Source organism: Mustelus asterias, chromosome 4 (genome assembly GCF_964213995.1).
Source record: "Mustelus asterias chromosome 4, sMusAst1.hap1.1, whole genome shotgun sequence".
NCBI lineage: Eukaryota > Metazoa > Chordata > Chondrichthyes > Carcharhiniformes > Triakidae > Mustelus > Mustelus asterias.
This window is the reverse complement of record NC_135804.1, coordinates 67,363,024-67,389,804: the sequence shown is the minus strand read 5'-3', so window position 1 is coordinate 67,389,804 and position 26,781 is coordinate 67,363,024. Positions and strand designations below refer to the sequence as shown.

At 49.1% G+C, this 26,781-nt stretch overlaps 1 protein-coding gene across 1 annotated transcript in view; it reads left to right on the top strand.

The window, feature by feature from the left end:
• Window positions 1-26,781, top strand: part of slc38a8a (solute carrier family 38 member 8a) — an 83,976-nt gene that overhangs the window by 35,835 nt on the left and 21,360 nt on the right. Inside the window, exons 4-5 of the mRNA XM_078212022.1 lie at window positions 20,898-20,999; window positions 26,523-26,580. Coding sequence (XP_078068148.1) covers window positions 20,898-20,999; window positions 26,523-26,580 — 160 coding nt within the window. The remainder of the gene's footprint in view (window positions 1-20,897; window positions 21,000-26,522; window positions 26,581-26,781) is intronic.

Sequence of the window (26,781 nt, the reverse complement as noted above, 5' to 3'; positions counted from 1 at the left end):
TACATTCATGACCTTTTCTAGTTTCTTGCGGTCTTGGGCAGAGCAGAATCCTTACCAAGCTGTGATACAACCAGAAAGAATGCATTCTATGGTGCATCTGTAAAGGTTGGTGGGAGTCATAGCTGACATGCCAAATTTCTTTTGTCTTCTGAGAAAGTAGAGGCGTTGGTGGGCTTTCTTAACTATAGTGTCGGCATGGGGGGACCAGGACAGGTTGTTGGTGATCTGGACACCTAAAAACGTGAAGCTCTCGACCTTTTCTATTTCGTCCCCACTGATGTAGACAGAGGCATGTTCTCCTTTACGCTTCCTGAAGTCGATGACAATCTCCTTTGTTTTGTTGACATTGAGGGAAAGATTATTGTTGCCGCACCAGTTCACCAGACTCTCTATCTCATTCCTGTACTCTGCCTCATCATTGTTTGAGATCCGACCCACTATGGTAGTGTCATCAGCAAACTTGAAAATCGAATTGGAGGGGAATTTGGCCGCACAGTCATAAGTGTATAATAGGAGGCTGAGAACACAGCCTTGTGGGCACCGGTGTTGAGGATGATCGTGGAGGAGGTGTTGCTGCCTATCCTTACTGATTGCGGTCTGTGAGTTAGGAGGTTCAGGATCCAGTCACAGAGGGAGGTGCCAAGGCCCGGGCTGCGGAGTTTGGAGGTGAGTTTCGTGGGAATAATAGTGTTGAAGGCTGAGCTGGTGTCAATAAATAGGAGTCTGACATCGGTGTCCTTGTTATCTAGGTGTTCCAGGGTTGAGTGCAGGGCCAGGGAAATGGCGTCTGCTGTGGACCTGTTGCGGCGGTAGGCAAACTGTATTGGATCCAGGTAATCCGGGACTCTGGAATTGATTCGTGCCATGAGTAAGCTTTTGAAGCACTTCATAATAATGGATGTCAGAGCCACCGGCCGATAGTCATTAAGGCATGCTGCTTGTTTTTTCTTAGGTACCAGGATGATGGTCATCTTCTTGAAGCAGATAGGGACCTCAGATTGTTATAAAGAGAGGTTGATCTCAGGCAGAGTGGCAACGGACCCCCCTTCCCCGTCACTGATCTCAGGCAGAGAGATCCGCCCTTCCCCTCCACCCTACAGATATCAGGCACAGTGATCCCCCTCACCACCATCCCACACCCTCCCAAACAAGGCCCCCATCTCCTCCGGACTCCAATGGCTGTGTGACACTCTCCTCTGTCCCCAATCACTGAGGCACTGATTCCTCCCCCACCTCCCTCCCGCCCCCACCCCTCCGCCCACCTCCGCCATCAGCACACCTGCAAGTGTTTATTTGCCTTCCGCCCAATGCTAACAAGAAAACTACCTGTGTCTTGCTGGAATGCTCTGTCTGCAGCTGATCTGCCCTAATGAGGGACAGTTCCATTGAGAACTCAAGAATGGACAGGCAGGCGGGCAGTGCAGGACAGTGTGCACACGACAAACCCCCATTATTCTGAGGGTGATCTGGGCAGGCTATTGGATTCAGCAGAGGCGAGGCGTCCTCTTCCCCCCCAGGAGGATGCAGACCCAGGAGGTTGCTGGAAATGCGGCCTGGAAGGCAGTCGCTGCTTTGGTCAGTGCCGGGGCACTGGCCCCCCCCCCCGAACCGGGAAGCAGTACTGGAAAAAAATCAATGACCTCATCCGTGTAGCAAGGGTGAGTGCTGAACCCCATCTTGCATCTTCCTCCAAATCTCCCCCAGATCCTCCCATTACACCCTGCATGCATCCAGCTCCTGACCCCCAAGCAGTTCCTTCCTTTCCCCCCCAAGGCCCCACTGCACTTGCCCTCTAAGAGTCACCACCTGATACTCTGCAGAGTCACGCCATCATTTCTTTCATGGCTCCTTCTGTCTCCACAGGAGAAGGCCGACCATAACACCCGTGAGAGGGCGAAGACAGGGGATGGTGAGGCAGACCTCCGGGTCCTCACCCCTTTGAGGAGCAGCACTGGATCTCTCAAGAGAAGGGGAAATGCAGGCTGTCAACAAGAGCATGGTCGGGCTGCCATCAAGACGTGAGCCCTGTCATTCCTTCAATCACATTGAGGCAACTTCTCGGGGGCATGAGTTTTGGATGCGAGGGGCAAGGTTTAAAGGAGATGTACGAGGCATGTTTCTTTGCACAGAGATGACAGTGGGTGCCTGGAACTCACTGCTAGAGGAGGTTGCAGAGGCAGATATAATAGTGATATTTAAGGGGCGTCTTTATAGCTATGTGAATGGGGTGGGAATAGAGGCATATGGTCCCCAAAAGGGTAGAGGGTTACAATTCAGATGGGCAGCCTGGTCGCTATAGGCTTGGAGGGCCGAAGGCCTGTTCCTGTGATGTAATTTTCTTGGTGCTTTGTTCTATGTTCAATGGAGAAATGTGAATCACGTGTTTGGCATCCCGGATTCCTCTCCCTCCCTTGCACTTAACCTTGTGTCCTGGTGTTGCAGGGACACATCTGGATGCCTTCTGGATGCATCCCGGGGTCTTCTGGACTCCAGGTCCATGCTGCAGCTCCCGCCCATCCTGGTCCAGACAGCTCAGAGGACTCCTTGGAGGATATGGATGAAGGGTCCTCTGAGGGTGGCACCGTTTTGGCATCAGCTTCCACCTCACAACTCACCATCCCAGATACTGACACGTAGGTGAGTCCAGTTTGTGGTGAAGCTTCTGAGTCACTCTCTTGTGAGGACGACACATCTGATAATGTACATCGGGTGGAGGAGGGAACATCTGAGACCTCTGCCACGCGGGGGCCTGCTGGAGGCGAAGACTCAGCTGGTCACAGGCTACATGCTGGGCTTCTAAGATCACTTCTCCCTCAGCTGCTGGAGATGCAGCAACAGAGCTAGGCAATGCAGGAGGAGCTGATGGCCACACTGGACCAACTGCGAGGCTGTTGGGAGGAGACCCAAAGCTTTCAGGCGGACCAGCTATTGCCTGTCTGGCATGGTTCCCAGGCCAACACTGCAAGGGTGGCATCTGCAATGGAAAGCCTGGGGCAGGGAACCCTCACCATGAGTGGCAGGCTCCAAGTGATGGCCGAGTCACAGCAGGCCACAGCTGAGGGACTGAACAGGATTCTCGAGGTTCTGCAGTGCATGGTTGAGAGGCTCGAGAGCTTGAAGGAGGTCCAGGGGACAGTGGGCTACAGTAGCAGCCCTTGAGAACATGGTCCAGTCTCAGAGGGCCGTGGCTGAGGGGTTGCAGAGCGTGGTCCAGTCTCAGAGGGTATTTGCTGCGGCCCCCAACTCAAGTGGCCATCGCAGAGGGCTCGACATCCATGGGTGGGCTGCAGATGGTCCTCCAGGACTGGCAGTGCCAGGTGACTCCAAAGCTTCTGGAGCTCACTGTAGAAGCACTGTCATCCCATGGAGTGATGCAGGGGCCCACAGGAACCCCAAAAGAGAAGGAAGGGTTCGAGTCCATGCTGGGGCCTTCCAGCCAGAAGACTGTGGCTGTGGCTACACCTTCTGACTCTTCCCTTCCTGACACTGGGGCATCTCAAGGGCAACAGGGTGAAGAGGATATCATGGAAACATCCCAGATACCTGGAAGCCGGCCAGGGCCCTCAAGGTCCTGGCCCTCCTGAGGACGTCCACCATGCGCATCACAGGCAACGGGGCGAGATAGGCAGGTGGCCCCCTCCACCTCCGATGTATATTCTGGGGAATCACTAAGACATAGTGATAAGCCACGTAAGGATAGGAAGTTGTAGTTGCACTGAGAGAGCACAGGCTGCACTAGTTAGAAACATATTTAAGCACCTTAACGTTTTCTGTTCACAGGTTTTTATGTTAGAATGTATGATTTAAACACCTTTATTACAATTATTAAATATTTTTTCACATCCACCTATGACTAATTTGCCTCAGATTTGTCTCGAATAGGAATCCTCTTCCATTGATGATCACTGGAGGGATGCTTCATGTTGATGTCAGTTGTGGAGGCTCCTCAATGCTGTGTCGCTGAGAAAAGGAAGCCATTGGTTCCCAAGAACCCACGAGCAATTTCCTCCCGTCCCCCACCCCAGCCGCTCCAGGGCCCGGTTTGTGGGTTTCAGATCCCTTACCCACTATACAGACGTGGGCCCAGGCGCCAGCGTGCATGTGGAGCTCAGATAGGAGTCAGATGATGCACCAGGGCATCATCATAATGGTGTTCAGCGAATTGTCACCACCCTCCTGCCTGCCAAAATACTCGTGAACACAGCATACCCAGGCCCACCACTCTGGTGTGACAATGTTGCAGGAGTTAGAAGAAAATTGGAGGGGGATGGGTGATGGAACCCACAGACACAAACCCCTAGCGATTGAACCGCCTGGTGATCCCTAGCCGCCCTCGCATGCCTTATTTGAGCTGCCAGCCCTCCAGCGCCTGGCTGGTATTCCTCAGCATGCTTTTCCTCATCTTCCTCCTCCTCCTCTTCCTCCTCCTCCTGCTGGTCATCCTCCTCCCCAGCGACGGCCGGCTGGTCAGCCTGCACGTCCTCCTCCTCCTCTTCCAATAGGTCACCTTTCTGCTGAGCCAGGTTGGTCAAGGCACAGCACACGACCACAATGCAGGAAGAGATCACAGGGCTGCATTAGAGGGCCCTGCCAGAGCGGCCCAGGCACCGGAATCGCATTTTGAGGAGCCCAATGCACCTCTCCACTATCATGTGGGTGACTACATGGGCCTCATTATAGCAGGTCTCCGCCTCAGTCACAGGCCTCCGCACAGGCGTCATCAGCCATGTCCGAAGCGGGTAACCCATATCAGCCATCAGCCACCCCCTGGGATCCTCCTCAAATGCCTCCAGAATGTCAGAGCTCCTGACAATGAAGCTGTCGTGCACGCTGCCTGGGTGTCTTGCGCAGGCGTGCATAATGTTCATATTATGCTCACATTAGTTGAACATTCAGGGAGTAGAACCCTTTTCTGTTGATGAATCTTCGTGGATTTTGTCGGGGGGGCCTTGAGGGCGACGTGGGTGCAGTCAATGGCTCTCTGTATATTAGGCATCTCCGCAATGGCTGCGAACCCTGCAGCCTGGGCTTCCTGATGGGCCTGGTCCAGGTTAAATTTGATGCACTGTCCTGCCCGGGCATACATGGCTTCTGTGACCTGCTGGACACAGGTGTGCACATCTGACTGGGAAATGCCACATACATCTCTGCTAGGCGTCTGGAAGGAGCCAGTCACATAAAAGTTCAGAGGGGCCGTCAATTTGAGAGCCACCGAGAGTGGATGCCCCCGCTCCCCCCAGGTGTCAGGTCCTGCAACAGGTAGCACAGATGTTGCACTGTAGATGTCGGCAGCACACGGTGTCCGACATCTGGTCAAATGACACTCGTGCACAGAACCGCCAGGGTCTCTGCTCCCTCGTTCTCCTGCACCTCTGGGTGAATGGCCACCTCCTGCCTCTGGTAGTCATCTCCCTCTACTCCTGCAAGTGGTAAGGCAAAAATTGTGCCCACAATCTTTCCTCCAGCTCCTCCTCCTCAGCTCCAGTAGCAGCCAAAAGAACAGCAAGATCAATCGGTTGCATTGCAAAAGCCATCTCGTTACTCTGGGGGAGGTTGGGGGGGGCGGGGGGGGGGCATCTTGGAAAGTTGAGAGGCTGCAGCAGTGCAGTTTGCAAGGGCTTTGTGCACATCCTTCAACTGGAAGTGTGCTGAGTGCGCTAGGACCCAGCAGCACTGCAAGACCTGAGGTCAGTACTGAATGGGTGCAACTTGATGGTAAAATCGGGCTGTATGATTCCATATATCTGCGGTCATCCAATTCTGGATTCTGGTGTATCCTCAGTTTTAATCATGACACCATTGACAGCTATCAATGCCCTAACTCTGAAATTCCCTCACTAAACCTCTCCACCTGTCTGTCTCTTGTGTCGGACATCGGAGACCCTGCTGAGCAACAGCCCCCCACCCCCACACACACTCGCAGAGCCACCACTGACCCGAGAAAGAAAATGGCCACAACGAAAGGACACCTGTAAGCAGCAGAGAGCCGTTGGACACTGTGCACTGACCTCATTAATAACTCTCACTGATGGAGAACCTGAATCGGACTTTTATGGAGCATGTCTGCTTCGCACTGATTCCGGATTGGTGAACGCGGTGGTAAAGGGGCAAGTGCTGGTAAAGTTGGACATGCAGCCCTTTAAGTCAATTTAAATGCATGCAAATGCACTTAAATGGCCGTTGCACCCTTTCGGATGCGATCCTGATTGCGTCCATTTTCGGGCCTTAGTAAAGGTGGAACTGGCGCAGAGGCGGGCGCGGATCGCGCTACTCGCTTCACACCCGACTTTACCAAGTTTGCGCGCCCGAAAATGGATGCAACTTGATGGTAAAATTGGGCTCTATGATTCCATATATCTGCGGTCATCCAATTCTGGATTCTGGTGTATCCTCAGTTTTAATCACGACACCATTGACAGCTATCAATGCCCTAACTCTGAAATTCCCTCGCTAAACTTCTCCACCTGTCTGTCTCTCATTCCATTTTCAGACATTTCCTACATTCTACCTCCTTGGTAATGTTTTTGGTCAGCTTTATGTGTCTTGGTGTCAAACGTTATTCTAATGACACTTTTGTGAAGCTCCTGGAAGGTTTAACTACATTAAAGGTGCAAATGGTTCTTTGATTTGTGTCTTTTGCACATGCACTACTCTCTGAAGTCAGACAGAAACTGATGACTTGATAGCTCCTGTTAAACAGCCTTATTTCCCAGACGGTCAATATGCAATTGTGATCTGCTTCACAAAGTTGGATGAAGCTTACCTCCTTGTAATAATGACACCAAATGCAGACTAGCCAGGCTTCCTCATACCTTAACATAAACAAAATGGCTTCCAGCTATTCCACTCGCATTTCTGAGTTTCTCAGTCTGACTAAATCCATTGCAGAGCTCTGTTGAAAATTTTACATTTCTGACACATTCCTGTTTTCAAAAGAATTCCAGTGCCACAATCCTTATCGTCTTTTATCTCTTTAATCGCAGACAGATTGGAAGCGGCACGGTGGCACAGTGATTAGGCACTGCTGCCTCACAGCACCAGGGACCCGGATTCGATTAACAGCTTGAGTCACTGTCTGTGTGGAGTTTGCACATTTTCCCCGTATCTGCATGGGTTTCCTCTGGGTGCTCCGGTTTCCTCCCACAGTCTGAAAGATGTGCTGGTTAGGTGCATTGACCCGAACAGGCGCCAGAGTGTGGCGACTAGGGGAATTTCACAGTAACTTCATTGCAGTGTTAATGTAAGCCTTACTTGTTGTGGTGAACCACTGTAATACTGTCTGTATATGGGATATGCCTTGGCACACCCCTGTTGCCCAAATTCAGGGCTCCGCCCTCCTCGGGGTATAAAGGTGGCTGCTCTCCGCCCCTTTTGCCTCAGTTCGGGTTAGCCATCGGTTTGGGAGTGCTTCTGTTCTTGTTAATAAAAGCCTGTTGTTCCGCAACATCTAGTCGTTGCGTGAATCAATGGTGCATCAATTTTATTAACTAAATTTTTGAAATGGAGCAACTCCTGAAACCTGACAAATTGGATTTGGATCCGCAGGCAGTCGGCGCCTCTAACTCTTTCGATCACTGGCTGCGCTGTTTTGAGACCTTCATCGCCTCCTCCTCCTCCGTCGTTGTAACAGACATCGATAGACTGCATGTGCTGCACGCCCGTGTCAGCGCTCACGTCTTCGCGCTAATCCGAGACGCAGAGACTTACCAGGAGGCAATCGATCTCCTCGAGCCAGTACAACCGGCAGCCGAACGAGGTCTACGCCAGACACCTGCTGGCCACTCGCAGACAGCAGCCGGGGGAATCGACTGAACAATTCCTGCGCGAACTGATCAGCCGCCCAAAACGCTGACGACCTGATCAGAGATGCCTTTGTCGCGGGCATCAGGTCGACCTATATCCGGCAGCGTCTACTGGAACAAGGTGGGCTAGACCTGAAGAAAACTGTGGAACTTGCCGGCTCACTGGAGGTAGCGTTCCGGAACCTCGAGGCCTACACCCCCGACCACGAGGGCGCACCGTGGACACCACGACCGCAGCCATCTCTGTACCCGGGAGGGCCGCAAACCTACGCCACGCCCCGTCCCGAAGCCGAACTAACCACTGCGGCAGTCTCCGGAGGCTCGAGGTGCTACTTCTGCGGCCTGGAGAAGCACCCACGACGACGCTGCCCGGCGAAAGACGAGATCTGCTCTGGCTGCGGTAAGAAGGGTCATTGCCTGAAAGTTTGCAGGGCAAAATCGGCCCCCAGGCCCAGCAGCGCCGCGTGCGATTCGCGGGAGGGACTGCCTTCGACGCCATCGACCGGGTGCGATCCGCGAGTGCAGCCATTTTGGACGCCAGCGGCCGCGTACGACCCACGGAGGCCGCCATCTTGGACGCCATCAGCCACGTGCGACCCACGGGAGCTGCCATCTTGGGTAACGTCAGCCGAGTCACGGGGGCCGCCATTTTGGGAAACATCCACCGCATCGCCTAACCCGACAGTGGCCTCGGTCGCGTTGGACCAGTCCAGGCCTCACCAGCTCGCCTGGTCGATGATGGACATCAAGGTAAACGGCCACACTACTAACTGCTTATTTGACAGTGGGAGTACGGAGAGTTTCATCCACCCTAACACGGTGAGGCACTGTGCACTGCCAGTACTGCCAATGCAGCAATCAATCTCTATGGCTTCGACGTCCCGGTCAGTGAATGTCCTCGGGTACTGTGTAGCAAATCTGACTGTACGGGGCACGGTGTACGACAAGTGCAGGCTCCTCGTGCTGCCACAGCTCTGCGCTGCCGTACTACTGGGGCTAGGTTTCATGTGCCACCTTGGGAGCGTCACTATGGTGTATCATGGGCCTTTTCCCCCAATCTCCGTCCAAAATCCACAGCTAACAGACCAGCTACCGCGCACCACCTGTGGTCTCTCGACCCTCAAAGTCGCCCCTCCCTCGCTCTTTGAGCACCTCACCCCGACTGCAAGCCCATTGCCACCAAAAGCAGACGGTACAGCGCTGGAGATAGAGCGTTCATCAAGTCCGAGGTGCGACACCTCCTGGGGAGGGGATCATTGAGGCCAGTACCAGTCCCTGGAGGGCCCAAGTGGTGGTTGTCAAGACTGGGGAGAAACTTCGCATGGTCATTGACTACAGTCAGACCATCAACCGATACACGCAGCTGGACGCGTATCCCCTTCCCCGCATATCTGACATGGTCAATCAGATTGCACAATATCGGGTGTTCTCCACCATTGATTTGAAGTCTGCGTACCACCAGCTCCCTATCCGCCCGGAAGACCGCCAATATACTGCCTTCGAAGCGGATGGCCGTCTCTACCACTTCCTTCGGATCCCCTTCGGCGTCACCAACGCTTGGTTTTCCAGCGTGAGATGGACCGAATGATGGACCAGAACGGGTTGCGGGCCACCTTCCCATACCTGGATAACGTCACCATCTGCGGCCACGATCAGCAGGACCACGACGCCAACCTCCAAAAATTCCTCCACACTGCGGCACTCCTCAACCTGACCTACAATAAGGAGAAGCGTGTATTCCGCACGCGCCGCCTCGCCATCCTTGGTTGTATTGTGGAGAACGGGTCATCAGCCCTGACCCCGAACACATGCGTCCCCTCCTGGAACTTCCCCTCCCCACCACCCTCAAAGCACTGAGGAGATGTCTAGTGGGTCCCCAATTATGCGGACAAAGCCCGTCCGCTCATCAAATCCATATCGTTTCCCCTAGCGGCGGAGGCCCGGCTGGCCTTTGACCGCATCAAAGCGGATATCGCGAAGGCTACAATGCACGCCGTAGACGAATCCACCCCATTCCAGGTGGAGAGCGATGCATCTGATTTTGCCCTCGCCGCCACTCTTAACCAGGCGGGCAGACCCGTGGCCTTCTTCTCGCCCACCTTCCAGGGCCCTGAAATTCGACACTCCTCTGTCGAAAAAGAGGCACAAGCCATCGTGGAGGCTGTGCGACACTGGCGCCACTACTTAGCTGGCAAACGGTTCACCCTGCTCGCGGACCAACGGTCCATTGCCTTTATGTTCAGTAACCCGCAGCGGGGCAAAATCAAGAACGATAAGATTTTGAGGTGGAGGATCGAGCTCTCCATCTACAATTATGACATTTTATACCAGCCTGGGAAGCTCAATGAGCCCCCAGACGCCCTATCCCGGGGGACCTGTGGCAGCGCGAACCCAGACCGGTTACAGACCTTCTGCCATCCGGGGGTTACCAGGTTCTTCCATTTCATCAAGGCCCGGAACCTGCCCTATTCCATTGAGGAAGTCAGGTCTGTAACCCGGCACTGCCAAGTCTGCGCGGAGTGCAAGCCGCACTTCTATCGGCCAGACAGAGCGCACCTCATCAAAGTCACCCGCAGTTTCGAACGCCTGAGCGTTGACTTCAAAGGTCCCCTCCCCTCCTCTGACCGCAACATATACTTCCTCAACATCGTTGATGAGTATTCGCGGTTCCTCTTCGCTATTCCCTGCCCGGATATGACCACGGCCACGGTCGTCAGGGCCCTGCACAGCCTCTTCACCCTGATTGGTTTCCCCAGCTATATTCATAGCGACCGGGGTTCCTCTTTTATGAGTGACGAGCTGCGCCAGTACCTACTCTCCAAAGGCATAGCCTCGAGTAGGACCACCAGCCATAGCCCCAGGGGGAACGGACAGGTGGAGAGGAAGATTGTGACAGTCTGGAAAGCCATTTTATTAGCTCTCCGGTCTAAGGGTCTTCCAGTCTCCCGCTGGCAAGAGGTCCTCCCTGATGCGCTACACTCAATTAGGTCACTACTGTGCACGGCTACCAACCCCACCCCTCATGAACGAAAGTTTGTTTTCTCCAGGAAGTCCTCCTCGGGGACCTCACTACCGTCGTGGCTGACGTCCCCTGGCCCTGTCCTGCTCCGGAAGCACGTGCGGACCCATAAGTCAGACCCCCTGGTCGAAACGGTCCAGCCTCTCCACGCCAACCCCCAATACGCCCATGTGGCGTATCATGACGGGTGGGAGGACACGGTCTCCATTCGCGATCTGGCCCCCGCAGGTAATATGTCCCATAGCCCCTCACCCCCAGCTCCCAACGTTGTCCATGATGCACCAGAGTCGCAGCATGCTCATTTAGCCCCCGTGTACGGCACATCTGAGCCCCAGGAGCAGCCTCCACACACCCGGCAGTCTGAAGGCACGACGGACGGCTTCACCGGTTATGGATTGGCGTCTGACCCCTCACCGCGGCCTCCTGAACCGGCACCACGGCTGACATTGCGGCGGTCGCAGCAGCAGATCAAGCCCCCGGAGAGACTGAACTTGTAACTTGAATCAATAAATTGTGACTGTCGTTCCACCACCTCGCCCCCGCCGAACTCTTTTTTAAACAGGGGGTGAATGTGGTGAACCACTGTAATACTGTCTGTGATCTCGAGATCAGACGATCTGGGCCATAGGTCAGTCATGATCATATGCCTGGGTACGCCCCTGCTGCCTCAATCCGGGGCTTCGCCCTCCTCGGGGTTTCAAGGTGGCTGCTCTCCACCCCTTTTGCCTCAGTTCGGGTTAGCCATCGGTTTGGGAGTGCTTCTGTTCTTGTTAATAAAAGCCTGTTGTTTCGCAACATCTAGTCTTTGCGTGAATCAATGGTGTATCACTTGTGACGAAGAATAGATTTTAAAGCACAGCCCTGTGTGAGGTATTTTCTAGTTACCCACTTGATAACAGATTGGGGAATAGCTTCCATTTAACAGAATAAACATCTTTTGCCACAGTGCCTTTTAGGCCTGTGAGATTGCTCTCTGATTTAAAACCATCATTAGTATTAACTCTTATTTCAAAATCATTTCATGCTCTAAAATACCCCAAAATGCAGGGCTACTTTAACCACTGCGACTACACAGTGACGATAGTTGATTGACAGGTCAGTCTACATATTGCTATTTTAATGTGAAGATTCAAATCCTCCGTTAAAATCGTTATCTGTGGACTGACCCATGAACCGACTATTATCACTCTCTCAACTTGGACCAGTTGGGATACAACCTAAAGTCCATAAACATTTGAAAAATGAAATATGTTAGTACTTGACGAGGGTCTTTGAGTGTTCAGGCTTGTATCTGATAATTGAGAAGTTGCTTATGTAGGCTTTATATTCAGTTAGGAAAATTACAGGAAAGAATGAATGTTCAACTGAAGAATATTGTCTGGTAAAAATCATCCTGAAATTCAACACCTTTGTCGAATTTTTGATTAATCCTACTAATCACACATTTATCTCTTTGTAATGCCTGTCTGAGAAGCAAATTGTAAAGCTTGTTCTTTGGCATTGGGAAGCGAAATTAATATGATTTGTTGTCATAGGAACATAGGAAGGAACAGGAGGAAGCCATTCAACCACTTTTCTGCTATTCAGTTAAGGCGGCATGATGGCACAATGGTTAGCACTGCAGCTTCACAGTGTCAGGGACCCAAGTTCAATTCCCAGCTTTGGTCTGTACAGGGTCTGCATGTTCTTTCCGTGTCTGTGTGGGTTTCCTCCCACAGTCCAAAGATGTCCAGGGTTAGGTTGATTGGCCATGCTAAATTGCCCCTTAGTGTCCCGGGATGCATAGATTAGAGGGTAACTTTGAGGGTTACGGGGATAGGACCTGGGCGGGATTGTTGTCAGTGCAAACTTGATGAGCCAAATGGTCTCCTTCTGCACTGTAGATTCTATGATTCTATGATCATGGCTGACCTATGGCCCAGATCTTCTGATCTCGAGATCACAAGACATCAGGAGGTTGTGGACGTCCCACTGTACTGACTCTGTGGGAATTTCCTGGGAATTTTGACTTCTGAAGGGAAACTCCCAGCATCCTCAGAAAAGTGTCTGAAGTTGGAGACTTCGAACAGTTCCCATTTACTTACTTTGATAGTTACCCTGGAAATATTAGACAGAAATATACTCGTCTAATTACTGGGTAGCAGCACAGCTGCCTCTTAGCACTCACTCTGACCACCACCCCCCGCCCCCCTCACTCCACCCCAACTGTCACATAACCTCCTGACATTATAGCTCCCCCTTGACTGCCTTCAACCTGTCCTGACTAGCTCACACCACCTGACTCCCACATGACCTCCTGACCCCTTGACTTTTCCTGACCATTGACTAGCCCCAAACCTGACAACCCCTCCGACCCAACTATCTCTGATCACCTACCTTCTCACCTCACTGTTCCCTAACTACTTGCCACCATCCACACTTTCAACCCCACTGATCGCAGCCACCCTGCCTCCCTGGCTCCCTGCTAATTAATCATCTTGCCCACAATGCCACCCTATCCACCTGCACTGCCACCCAACCAATTTGTCATGCTACAATCTCACCCATTGAACTTCACCCACTCTACCCCCTTAGCTACTCTAATCCCTTATCCACTCTCACCCATTCATCCTCACACCCACATTCACATGGAAATTTAAACTTACGTTAGTTAATACTGGCTGTTTCTGTGCTGATTCTCTAAGCTGCTCTCTGTGATTTTTCCTGCACTGAGGAATTAAGACCACAAGACATAGGAGCAGAATTAGGCCACTCGGCCCATCGAGTCTGCTCTGCCATTCAATCATGGCTGATATTTTTCTCATCCCCATTCTCCTGCTTTTTCCCCATAACCCCTGATCCCCTTATTAATCAAGAACCTATCTATCTCTGTCTTAAAGACACTGAATGACCTGGCCTCCACAGCCTTCTGCGGCAAAGAGTTCCACAGATTCACCACTCTCTGGCTGAAGAAATTATTCCTCATCTCTGTTCAAAAGGATTGTCCCTTTAGCCTGAGGTTGTGCCCTCTGGTTCTAGTTTTTCCTACCAGTGAAAACATCCTCTCTACGTCCATTCTATCCAGGCCTTACAGTATTCTGTAAGTTTCAGTAAGATCCCCCCCTCATCCTTCTAAACTCCAATGAGTACAGACCTAGAGTCCTCAACCGTTCCTCGTATGACAAGCTCTTCATTCCAGGGATCATTCTTGTGAGCCTCCTCTGGACCCTTTCCAAGGCCAGCACATCCTTTCTTAGATATGGGACACAAAACTGCTCACAATACTCCAAATGGGGTCTGACCAGAGCCTTATACAGCCTCAGAAGTACATCCCTGCTCTTGGATTCTAGCCCTCTCGACATGAATGCTAACATTGCATTTGCCTTCCTAACTGCTGAGTGAACCTGCACATTAACCTTAAGAGGATCTTGAACAATGACTCCCAAGTCCCTTTGTGTTTCTGATTTCCTAAGCTTTTTCACATTTAGAACATAGTCTATGCCTCCATTCCTCCTTTCAAAGTGCATAACTTCACACTTTTCCACATTGTATTCCATCTGCCACTTCTTTGCCCACTCTCCTAACCTGTCCAAGTCCTTCTGTAGCCCCCCTGCTTCCTCAATACTATCTGCCCCTCTACATATCTTTGTATCATCTGCAAATTTAGCAACAGTGCCTTCAGTTCCTTCCTCCAAATCGTTAATGTATATTGTGAAAAGTTGTGGTCCCAGCACTGATCCCTGAGGCACACCACTAGTCACCAGCTGCCATCCTGAAAAAGACCCCTTTATCCCCACTCTCTGCCTTCTGCCAGTCAGCCAATCTTCTATCCATGCCAGGATCTTACCCTTAACACCATGGGCTCTTAACTTCTTTAACAGTCTGCTATGCAGCACCTTGTCAAAGGCCTTCTGGAAATCTAAATTAATTACATCCACTGGTTCTCCTTTATCTAACTTCCTTGTTACCTCCTCAAAGAACTCAGACAGATTTGTCAGACATGACCTCTGATGCGCGATTAAATCACTCGGGAGGCTAGATTGTACCCGGGGAATAAAGGCTTTTATTACTAACAAGAAAGGAGCACACTATATACAATACAATCCCAGACTAAAGGGTCACCAGGCAGTGCAGTGACCTTTATACTTCTCCAGGTAGGCGGAGCCAACTGGAGTGTACCACAGAACAATATCAACAGGTAGAACAGCCCAACCCTAACCCCAATAGTGACAACAGTAACATATCTACAAATACCCACAGTGCTGAACATCTATGGTTCAGTACTCATAATGGTAACCAACTATGGTTCACCACAACCTCCCCTTGACAAAGCCGTGCTGACTCAGTCCTACTTTATCATGCACTTCCAAGTATTCTGCGATCTCATCTTTAATAATGGACTCTAAAATCTTGCCAATGACCGAAGTCAGGCTAACCAGCCTATAATTTCCCATCTGCTGCCTCCCTCCCTTTTTAAACAGCGGTATTACATTAACTACTTTCCAGTCCTCTGGTACCCTCCCTGCCTTCAGTGATTCTTGAAAGATCACCACCAATGCCTTCACAATTTCCTTAGCTATCTCTTTTAGAACCCTGGGGTGTAGTCCAATGGGTCCAGGTGATTTATCCATCTTCAGGCCTTTCAGTTTCCCCAGAAACTTCTCCTTAGTGATGGCCTTAGTGATTGCTTTTCCATTGTGGATTGGAAGTCGACATCTTTCCCACATATCCAGGTAATGGGGTATCTGCTCAAGATTGGACACTGGGGCTCCAAATCTGATGGGAGATTTTGTGCCTAATTGTAACTTTATCCTTCTGCCTTAATTCAACAGCTCCTAATTCTCCCACCTGATAAAAATCTATTCAACTCATTTTTTAAAAATGTGAATTGACCCTCAGCCACGGGTTTTTGGGGGCAGATATCTCGATTTCTACTCTGTGTGGCATCACCCTGACCAGCCAAGCTCAAATTTAAAGGTTAGGCCCTTTAATCCAGACTCCTCACCAGAGGAAATAGTTTCTCACAATCGACCCTGTCAAATACTTTAAATCATCCAAACTACCCCAATTAGATCAGCCTTCTTTGAATCAATATAAGGTAAATCAATAGAAAACTGTCAGAAGAGACAACTGTAGGAATAGAAAACTATAAAAGGATAATCAGTGACTAATACTCCTCAATATTGCCAGCAGAAAATCAAAACATAGAAATCTTTAAAGCGCACAGGTGATCTAATGTGGTAAAATATATAGATAACAGCAAGATACTTGCTCAGGAATCAATGTAGGGCACACTAAATATATTCGAATACCCACAGTGATGGTTATAAATGGGTCAGTCATTGCCAAATGAAGATAAATGTACAAAAGCTCAGAGGTAAACTGGTGTGTGTTTGAGTGTGAGTGATTGTGTGTCCGTGTGTCAGCGTTGTGTGAGTGTGTGTCTGAGTGTGTGAGCTTGTGTGAGTGATTGTGTGTGAGTGACTGTGTGAGTGTGAGACAAAGTGTGTGTGTGTGTGAGAGAGAGAGAGATTGTGCATGTGAGTGTATTAGTGTGAGTGAGTGTATTTGTGTGTGTGTGCATGTGTGTCAGCGTGTGCATGTGTGTGTGTGTGTGTGTGTGTGTGTGTGTGAGTGTATTTGTGTGTGTGTATGTGTGAGTGATTGTGTGTGTGTATGTGTGAGTGATTGTGTGTGTGTATGTGTGAGTGATTGTGTGCGTGACAGAGTACGGGAGAAATTTCCATGGGGACTGTAACTGGCAGAACAGAAAGTTCGGCAGACCATGCAAAGGTGTGTTGATCTTGGGTATGAACTTCCGGCCTTGATGCGAGTGCAGCCAGGAAGTCCAGTCCTGTGTGAGAATGTGTGAGTGACTGTGTGTGTGAGTGACTCTGTGCGAGTGTGAGACAGAGTGTGTGTGTGTGAGTGAGTATGTGAGTGATTGTGTGTGTGAGAGATTGGGTACGTGTGAGTGAGTGTATTTGTCAGTGCATGTGTGAGTGTATTTGTGTGTGTATGTGTATGTGTATGTCTGTGAGTGTATGTGGGTGCGTGTTTGTGTATGTGTTTGTTCGTGTATATGACAGAGTTTCTTTGTGTGTGCATATTGTAAGTGTTTGTGTGTGTGTATGGCCAGGATTCTCCCAAAAAAATTCTAAGTTCCCAACGTGCGAGAAAATGGGAGTAAATCCCGCTGGTTTTTTTTAGCTTGATTTCCAGAATGAATCTCTGACACTCTGTGCATCACAGAGTGCCTTAGCGTGGTTTACTCTGGAAATCGGGGGCGGAGCCTATTCCCACCCGAGAGGCTGGCAGCATAGTGCCGAGCAGATCACTGCGCCTGCTCCGATCTGTCAGTGTGGAGATCGGCGCATGCGCAGTGCCCACCCATTGTCAGCCTCCAGATCACTGGCCAGCCCTGCAATCCCCCCATCACTGGAAGCCAAGGAAACATCACCGCAGGAAACCCGCAAAATGGCTGCCGCTGATGTCTCCCAGCCTGCTGCACTACAAAAGCAGTGCAGCAGGCTTGGAGAATCGCCCCCTATATGTATGTGTGAGTGAATGTGTGTTTATGTATGTGTGTCATGGTGTGAGTATGTTTATATATGTGTGTCACAGTGTGTGTGACAGTGTGTATCATCATATCATAGAATCTCTGCAGTGCAGAAAAAGACCATTTGGCCCATCGAGCCTGCACCGACAACAATCACACCCAGGCCCTATGTAATCCCATGATTCACCCTGCGACTCCCGCTGATATTAAGAGGCAATTTAGTATAGCCAATCAACCTAATCTGCACATCTTTGGACTGTGGGAGGAAACCGGAGCACCCGAAGAAAACCCACACAGACACGGAGATAATGTGCAAACTCCACACAGGCAGTGACCCAAGCCGGGAATCAAACCCAGGTCCCTGGCACTGTAAATTTATTGCCCATCCGTAGTTGCCCTTGAGAAGATGGTGAGCTGCCTTCCTGAACCACTGCAGTCCCTGAGGTGTAGGTACACTCGCAGTGCTGTTCGGCAGTGTCCAGGATTTTACATAAGAACATAAGAAATAGGAGCAGGAGTAGGCCACCCAGCCCCTCAAGCCTGCTCTGCCATTCAATAAGATCATGGCTGATCTGATAGTGCGTTCAGTTCCACTTACCCACCCGCTCCCCATAACCCTTAATTCCCTTAATGGTTAAAAATCTATCTATCTGTGACTTAAACACATTTAACGAGGTAGCCTCTACTACTTCATTGGGCAAAGAATTCCAAAGATACACTACCCTCTGGGAGAAGAAGTTCCTCCTCAACTCTGTTCTAAATTGACTCCCCCGTATTTTGAGGCTATGCCCCCTAGTTCTTGTTTCCATTGTAAGTGGAAATAGCCTCGCTGCTTCTACCCTGTCTAGCCCCTTCATTATCTTATATGTCTCTATAAGATCTCCCCTCAACCTTCTAAACTCCAATGAGTACAGGCCCAGTCTACTCAATCTCTCCTCATTAGCGAACCCCCTCATCTCCGGAATCAACCTGGTGAACCTCCTCCGTACCCCCTCCAAAGCTAATATATCCTTTCTCAAATAAGGGGACCAAAATTGTACACAGTACTCTAGGTGCGGCCTCACCAGTACCCTGTACAGTTGCAGCATGACCTCCCTGCTTTTAAACTCCATCCCTCTCGCGATAAAGGTCAACATTCCATTTGCCTTCTTGATTACCTGCTGCACCTGCAAACTGAGTTTTTGTGATTCATGCACAAGGACCCCCAGGTCCATAGTAGCATGTTGTAATTTTTCACCGTTTAAATAATAATCCATTTTACTATTATTCCTTCCAAAGTGGATAACCTCACACTTACCAACGTTATACTCCATCTGCCAGATCCTTGCCCATTCACTTAGCCTATCCAAATCTCTCTGCAGACTCTCTGTGTCCCCCACGCAATTTGCTTTCCCACTCATCTTTGTGTCATCCGCAAACTTTGTTACCCTACACTCGGTCCCCTCCTCCAGATCGTCTATGTATATGGTAAATAGTTGAGGCCCCAGCACCGATCCCTGCGGCACGCCACCAGTCACTGATTGCCAACCGGAAAAGCACCCATTTATTCCGACTCTCTGCTTTCTGTTAGATAGCCAATCCTCAATCCACGCTAACACTTTATCCCCAACTCCGTGTACCTTTATCTTATGCAGCAACCTTTTGTGAGGCACCTTATCGAATGCCTTCTGGAAATCTAAATACACCACATTCACCGGTTCCCCTCTGTCAACCGCACTCGTTATATCCTCAAAAAATTCCAGTAAATTAGTCAAACATGACTTTCCCTTCATGAGTCCATGCTGCGTCTGCTTGATTGAACCATTCTTTTCCAGGTGTCCTGCTATTTCTTCCTTAATGATAGATTCCAGCATTTTCCCAACTACGGATGTTAAGCTAACCGGCCTGTAGTTACCTGCCTTTTGTCTACCTCCTTTTTTAAACAGTGACGTTACATTAGCTGTTTTCCAATCAGCTGGCACCTCCCCAGAGTCCAGTGAATTTTGATAAATTACAACTAATACATTTGCTATTACTTCTGCAGTTTCTTTTAGTACCCTGGGATGCATTCCATCCAGACCAGGGGACTTGTCTACCTTTAGTCCCATTAGCCTACCCAGCACTACCTCTTTAGTAATAGTGATCATTTTAAGGTCCTCACCCCCTACAGTCCCACAACCGTCAATTTTCGATAAGCTATTTGTGTCCTCCACTGTGAAGACCGACACAAAAAACTTGTTTAAGGCCTCGGCCATTTCCTCGTTTCCTATTATTAAATCCCCCTTCTGATCTTCTAAGGGACCAACATTTACTTTAGCTACTCTTTTCCATTTTATATATTTGTAAAAACTTTTACTATCAGTTTTTATATTTTGTGCTAGTTTACTTTCATAATCTATTTTTAATTTCTTTATTGCTTTCTTAGTAGTTCTTTGTTGTTTTTTAAAGCCTTCCCAATCTTCTAGTTCCCCACTAATTTTGGCCACTCTGTATGCATTGGTTTTTAATATGATACTCTCCTTTATTTCCTTAATTATCCAAGGCTGGTTATCCCTTTTCTTACATTCCTTCTTTTTCACTGGAATATATTTTTGCTGAGTACTGAGAAAAATCTCCTTAAAAATCCTCCACTGTTCCTCAACCGTCCCACCAATTAGTCTGTGTTCCCAGTCTACATTTTGATCCAGGAACAGTGAAAAAACAGCAATATTTTCCCAAGTAAGGATGGTGAGTGACTTGAAGGGAACCTTCAGGTCGTGGTGTTCCCAAGTATCTGCTGTTCTAGTCCTTCTAGATGGTAGTGGCCATGACTTTAGAAGGTGCTACCTAAGGAACCTTGATGAGTTCCTGCAGTGCATCATGTAGATGGTACACACTACTGCCACTGTTCATCGGTGGTAGAGGGACTAAATGTTTGTGCAAAGAGTAGCAATCAAGTGGGCTACTTTGTTCTGGATGTGTTGAGCTTCTTGAGTTTTGTTGGAGCTGCACTCATCCAGGCAAGTGGAGAGTATTCCATCACACTCCTAACTTGCTCTTTGTAGATGGTGGACAGGTTTTGGGGAGTCAGTGAGGTGAGTTACTCACTGCAGGATTCCTAGCCTTTGACCTGCTCTTATAACCACAGTATTTATATGGCTAGTCCAGTTCAGTTTCTGGTCAATGCTAACCCTCAGGACGTTGATAGTGGGGATTCAGTGATGGTAATGCCATTGAATATCAACGTGTGATGGTTAGATCCTTTCTTGTTGGAAATGACCATTGCCTAACATTTGTGTGGCGTGAATATCATTTTCCATTTGTCAGCCCAAGCCTGGATACTGTGTGGGTGAGTGTGTGTGTGTGTGAATGTGTGTAATGGTCTATATGAGTGTGTGTGTGTGCACATGAAATAGAATGTCTGTGAGAGAGTGTGTGAGTGTATGTGTGGTTGCATGTGTTTAGGGGTTTGTGTGTGGGTGTCTGTCGGTATATGCGGCTGTGTGCCTAGCTGCCTTTATCTCCGTATTGAACGTAATCTTTCCTCATTTTTTGCTGATTTGTCTTTCTCCTGGCTCAGTATCCTGGGGACTTTGGCTGCCACATATTTAACCATTATGGTCGTTGTGAAATTCTACCTGATGAAAGAATCCAATTCCATTCCCGGACATCACAGCTCCAGGTAAGGATGAACGAAACTCAGGGCGTCGCATAGAATCAATGGTAACTATTGTTAGAATGCTTAACAATCTATTGAATTGTTATTTAATAATGTAGCTATGTCATTTTTAACAGCATATCAGAGAAACAGCAAAGATTCTCATCCAGAGCAAATTATCTTTAATGTTTTTGATTGTTCTGGCACAGCGTTTGAACAATGTGTGTTGTCTTTATCATTAGAAATTAATCCTTAGTGATTCTCATTTTACGTCCAATGCTCTCTATCCCCAGAGGTCTTTATAAAGTAGTAGATTGTCACAAAGCGATAGTGTGTTAGACATCGGATACCCAATCATAGATACAAAAGAGCAGAAGTACGCCATTCAGCCCCTAGATCCTGTTTCACTGTTCAATTATCTTATAGCCAATCAATATCTACATTGCAGCAACTGCCTTGATTCTATCATGCTTGAATACCTTTGTCTAAAGCAATATTTAATCAATCTATAAAACTGCACTCTGGATTTTTTTATTGTACAGTAAGAAGTCTCACAACACCGGGTTAAAGTCCAACCGGTTTATTTGGTAGCACAAGCCACAAGCTTTCGGAGCACTGCCCTTTCATCAGGTGAGTGGGAGTTCTGTTCACAAACAGGGCATATATAGATACAAACTCAATTTACAAAATAATGGTTGGAATGCGAGTCTTTACAGGTAATCAAGTCTTAAAGGTACAGACAATGTGAGTGGAGAGAGGGTTAAGCAGGGGTTAAAGAGATGTGTATTGTCTCCAGCCAGGACAGTTAGTGAGATTTTGCAAGCCCAGGCAAGTCGTGGGGGTTACAAATAGTGTGACATGAACCCATGATCCCGGTTGAGGCCATCCTCATGTGTGCAGAACTTGGCTATCAGTTTTTGCTCAGCAATTCTGCATTGCGTGTTGTGAAGGCCGCCTTGGAGAACGCTTACCCGAAGATCAGAGGCTGAATGCCCGTGACTGCTGAAGTGTTCCCCAACAGGAAGAGAACACTCCTGCCTTGTGATTGTTGAGCAGCGTTCATTCATCCATTGTCGTAGTGTCTGCATGGTTAACTTTAGGATAGTAATGGACAAGGATGAGTGCTGTCCTACGGGCAGGGTGCTAAATTGGGGGAAGGCTGACTATAGCCGGATTAGGCAGGAATTGGTGGATGTTGATTGGGAGAGGATGTTCGAGGGTAAGTCCGCGTCTGGCATGTGGGAGTCTTTTAAGGAACTATTGATAAGGCTGCAGGATAGGCATGTGCCTGTAAAAAGGAAAGATAGGAAAGGTAGGATTCGTGAGCCGTGGATAACCAGGGAAATTGAGGATCTGATTAAAATGAAAAGGGAGGTGTACGTTAAGTCCAGGCAACTGAAAACAGATGGAGCTCTGGAGGAATACAGAGAGAGTAGGAAAGAACTCAAACGGGGAGTTAGAAGGGCAAAAAGAGGTCACGAGATGTTCTTGGCAGGCAGGATTAAGGAGAATCCTAAGGCATTCTATTCATACATTAGGAACAAAAGAGTTGTCAGGGAGAAAATCGGACCTCTCAGGGACAAAGGAGGGGAATTATGCTTAGAACCCAAGGGAATAGGGGAGATCCTAAATGAATACTTTGCATCGGTATTCACGAAGGAGAGGGACGTGTTAACCGGGAGTGTCTCGGAGGGAGGTGTTGACCCGTTAGAGAAAATCTCCATTACAAGAGAGGAAGTGTTAGGTTTTTTAGGGAACAGTAAAACTGACAAAGTCCCAGGGCCTGATGGCAACTATCCTCGACTGCTCAGGGAGACGAGAGATGAAATTGCTGGGCCTCTGACGGAAATCTTTGTTGCTTCTTTGGACACGGGTGAGGTCCCTGAGGATTGGAGGATAGCGAATGTGGTCCCGTTGTTTAAGAAGGGTAGCAGGGATAACCCAGGAAATTATAGGCCGGTGAGCTTGACGTCCGTGGTAGGGAAGTTGTTGGAGAGGGTTCTTAGAGACAGGATGTATGCGCATTTAGAACGGAACAATCTCATTAGTGACAGACAGCATGGTTTTGTAAGAGGGAGGTCGTGCCTTACAAATTTGGTGGAGTTTTTTGAGGAAGTGACAAAAACGGTTGACGAAGGAAGGGCCGTGGATGTCGTCTATATGGATTTCAGTAAGGCATTTGACAAAGTCCCACATGGCAGGTTGGTTAAGAAGGTTAAGGCTCATGGGATACAAGAAGAAGTGGCTAGATGGGTGGAGAACTGGCTTGGCCATAGGAGACAGAGGGTAGTGGTCGAAGGGTCTTTTTCCGGCTGGAGGTCTGTGACCAGTGGTGTTCCGCAGGGCTCTGTACTGGGACCTCTGCTATTTGTGATATATATAAATGATTTGGAAGAAGGTGTAACTGGTGTAATCAGCAAGTTTGCGGATGACACGAAGATGGCTGGACTTGCGGATAGCGAAGAGCATTGTCGGGCAATACAGCAGGATATAAATAGGCTGGAAAATTGGGCGGAGAGGTGGCAGATGGAGTTTAATCCGGATAAATGCGAAGTGATGCATTTTGGAAGAAATAATGTAGGGAGGAGTTATACAATAAATGGCAGAGTCATCAGGAGTATAGAAACACAGAGGGACCTAGGTGTGCAAGTCCACAAATCCTTGAAGGTGGCAACACAGGTGGAGAAGGTGGTGAAGAAGGCATATGGCATGCTTGCCTTTATAGGATGGGGTATAGAGTATAAAAGCTGGAGTCTGATGATGCAGCTGTATAGAACGCTGGTTAGGCCACATTTGCAGTACTGCGTCCAGTTCTGGTCACTGCACTACCAGAAGGACGTGGAGGCGTTAGAGAGAGTGCAGAGAAGGTTTACCAGGATGTTGCCTGGTATGGAGGGTCTTAGTTATGAGGAGAGATTGGGTAGACTGGGGTTGTTCTCCTTGGAAAGATGGAGAATGAGGGGAGATCTAATAGAGGTGTACAAGATTATGAAGGGTATAGATAGGGTGAACAGTGGGAAGCTTTTTCCCAGGTCGGAGGTGACGATCACGAGGGGTCACGGGCTCAAGCTGAGAGGGGCGAAGTATAACTCAGATATCAGAGGGACGTTTTTTACACAGAGGGTGGTGGGGGCCTGGAATGCGCTGCCAAGTAGAGTGGTGGAGGCAGGCACGCTGACATCGTTTAAGACTTACCTGGATAGTCACATGAACAGCCTGGGAATGGAGGGATACAAACGATTGGTCTAGTTGGACCAAGGAGCGGCACAGGCTTGGAGGGCCAAAGGGCCTGTTTCCTGTGCTGTACTGTTCTTTGTTCTTTGTCTCCCCAATGTACCATGCCTCGGGACATCCATTCCTACAACGTATCAGGTAGACAATGTTGGCCAGCTGCAACTGCCTCAGTACTCAACGCCGACAACTGCCAATCTCCAGATGCAATGTTACAACTCATCCGCTTCATCCTGGACCATAATGTCTTCACCTTCAACAACCAGTTCTTCATCTAGACACGCGGAACCGCCATGGGGACCAAATTCGCACCTCAATATGCCAACATCTTTATGCACAGGTTGGAACAAGATCTCTTCACCGCACAGGACCTTCAGCCAATGCTGTACATCAGATACATCGATGACATTTTCTTCCTTTGGATTCATGGCGAACAATCACTGAAACAACTATATGATGACATCAACAAGTTCCATGCCACTATCAAACTCACCATGGACTACTCTCCGGAATCGGTTGCATTCTTGGACACACGTATCTCCATCAAGGACGGTCATCTCAGCACCTCACTGTACCGCAAGCCTACAGATAACCTCACGATGCTCCACTTCTCCAGCTTCCACCCTAAACATGTTAAATAAGCCATCCCCTACGGACAAGCCCTCCGTATACACAGGATCTGCTCAGATGAGGAGGATCATAACAGACACCTACAGATGCTGAAAGATGCCCTCATAAGAACAGGATATGGCGCTTGACTCATCGACCAACAGTTCCGACGCGCCACAGTGAAAAACCGCATTGACCCCCTAGAAGACAAACACGGGACACGGTGGACAGAGTACCCTTTGTCATCCAGTACTTCCCTGGAGCAGAGAAGCTATGACATCTTCTCCGGAGCCTTCAGCATGTCATCGATGAAGACGAACATCTTGCCAAGGCCATCCTCACATCCCCACTTCTTGCCTTCAAACAACCGCACAACCTCAAAAAGATCATTGTCCGCAGCAAACTACCCAGCCTTCAGGAGAACACGATGTCACACGGCCCTGCCACAGCAACCTCTGCAGGACGTGACGGATCATCGACACGGATGCCATCATCTCACGTGAGAACACCATCCACCAGGTACACGGTACATACTCTTGCAACTCGGCCAACGTTGTCTACCTGATACATTGCAGGAAAGGATGTCCCGAGGCATGGTACATTGGGGAGACCGTGCAGATGCTACAACAACGGATGAATGAACGCTGCTCAACAATCACAAGGCAGGAGTGTTCTCTTCCTGTTGGGGAACACTTCAGCGGTCACGGGCATTCAGCCTCTGATCTTCGGGTAAGCGTTCTCCAAGGCGGCCTTCACAACACATGACAACACAGAATCGCTGAGCAAAAACTGATAGCCAAGTTCCGCACACATGAGGACGGCCTCAACCGGGATCTTGGGTTCATGTCACACTATTTGTAACCCCCACGACTTGCCTGGGCTTGCAAAATCACACTAACTGTCCTGGCTGGAGACAATACACATCTCTTTAACCTGTGCTTAACCCTCTCTCCACTCACATTGTCTGTACCTTTAAGACTTGATTACCTGCAAAGACTCGCATTCCAACAATTATCTTGTAAATTGAGTTTGTATCTATATATGCCCTGTTTGTGAACAGAACTCCCACTCACCTGATGAAAGGGCAGTGCTCCTGTGGCTTGTGCTACCAAATAAACCTGTTGAGACTTCTTACTGTGCCTACCCTAGTCCAACGCCGGCATCTCCACATCTTTTTATTGTAGCAGACACTTTAGGTCATGAAGGGCTCCATTCAGTGAAGACAGGATCTCTCTCTGACAGTGTCATTCCAGCCTCAGGAATAGGCTGAATGAAAGCCAGAAGAATGGAGATAAGATGAAGTGATGTCTGAAAGGAGGAGCAATGAACAAAGCAATAGAAGGAGAAATAATGGAGTGAAAGTAATGACAGAATGAGAGACAGAATGATGGACAGAGAGGAAGATTGAGAGAGAGGACAATGGAGTGAGAGCAAGAATGATGGAGTGAGAGCAAGAATGATGGAGTGAGAGAGAGGACGATGGAGCCAGGGAGCGGGAACGGTGGAGCAAGGGAGAGGGAACGATGGAGCGAGGAAGAGGGAAGCAGTGAGAAGGGGGAATGATAGAGTGAGAGTGGGAAATGAAGTAATAGAGGGAGAAAGATAAATTGACTGTCCTGCATGTAAAAAGGTCACATTTATATATCATATCTCCCTTATTCCATGCCAGGTACTCATTCCAAGTACCATTTTGTTTCATTCCCTCAGTGTTTCTTCATGGACAGCTATGTTCACAGTTGTACCAACAATCTGCTTTGGATTCCAGGTAAGAGAGCCATAGCTGAGGTGTCATGGTGAATGTTCTATCTAGCACCGAAATATCATGCTCCAATAGGGTTGGCCCCTGCCAGTGGTAAGTCTGGACTCCACATTCTGTATCTTTGACAACATTAACTCCTTGGCTGAAGGGTCCAGTTCATGTGTAAAGCGAGTGTCCCTTGTTCACAGGTTGGTCAGGATATGAACA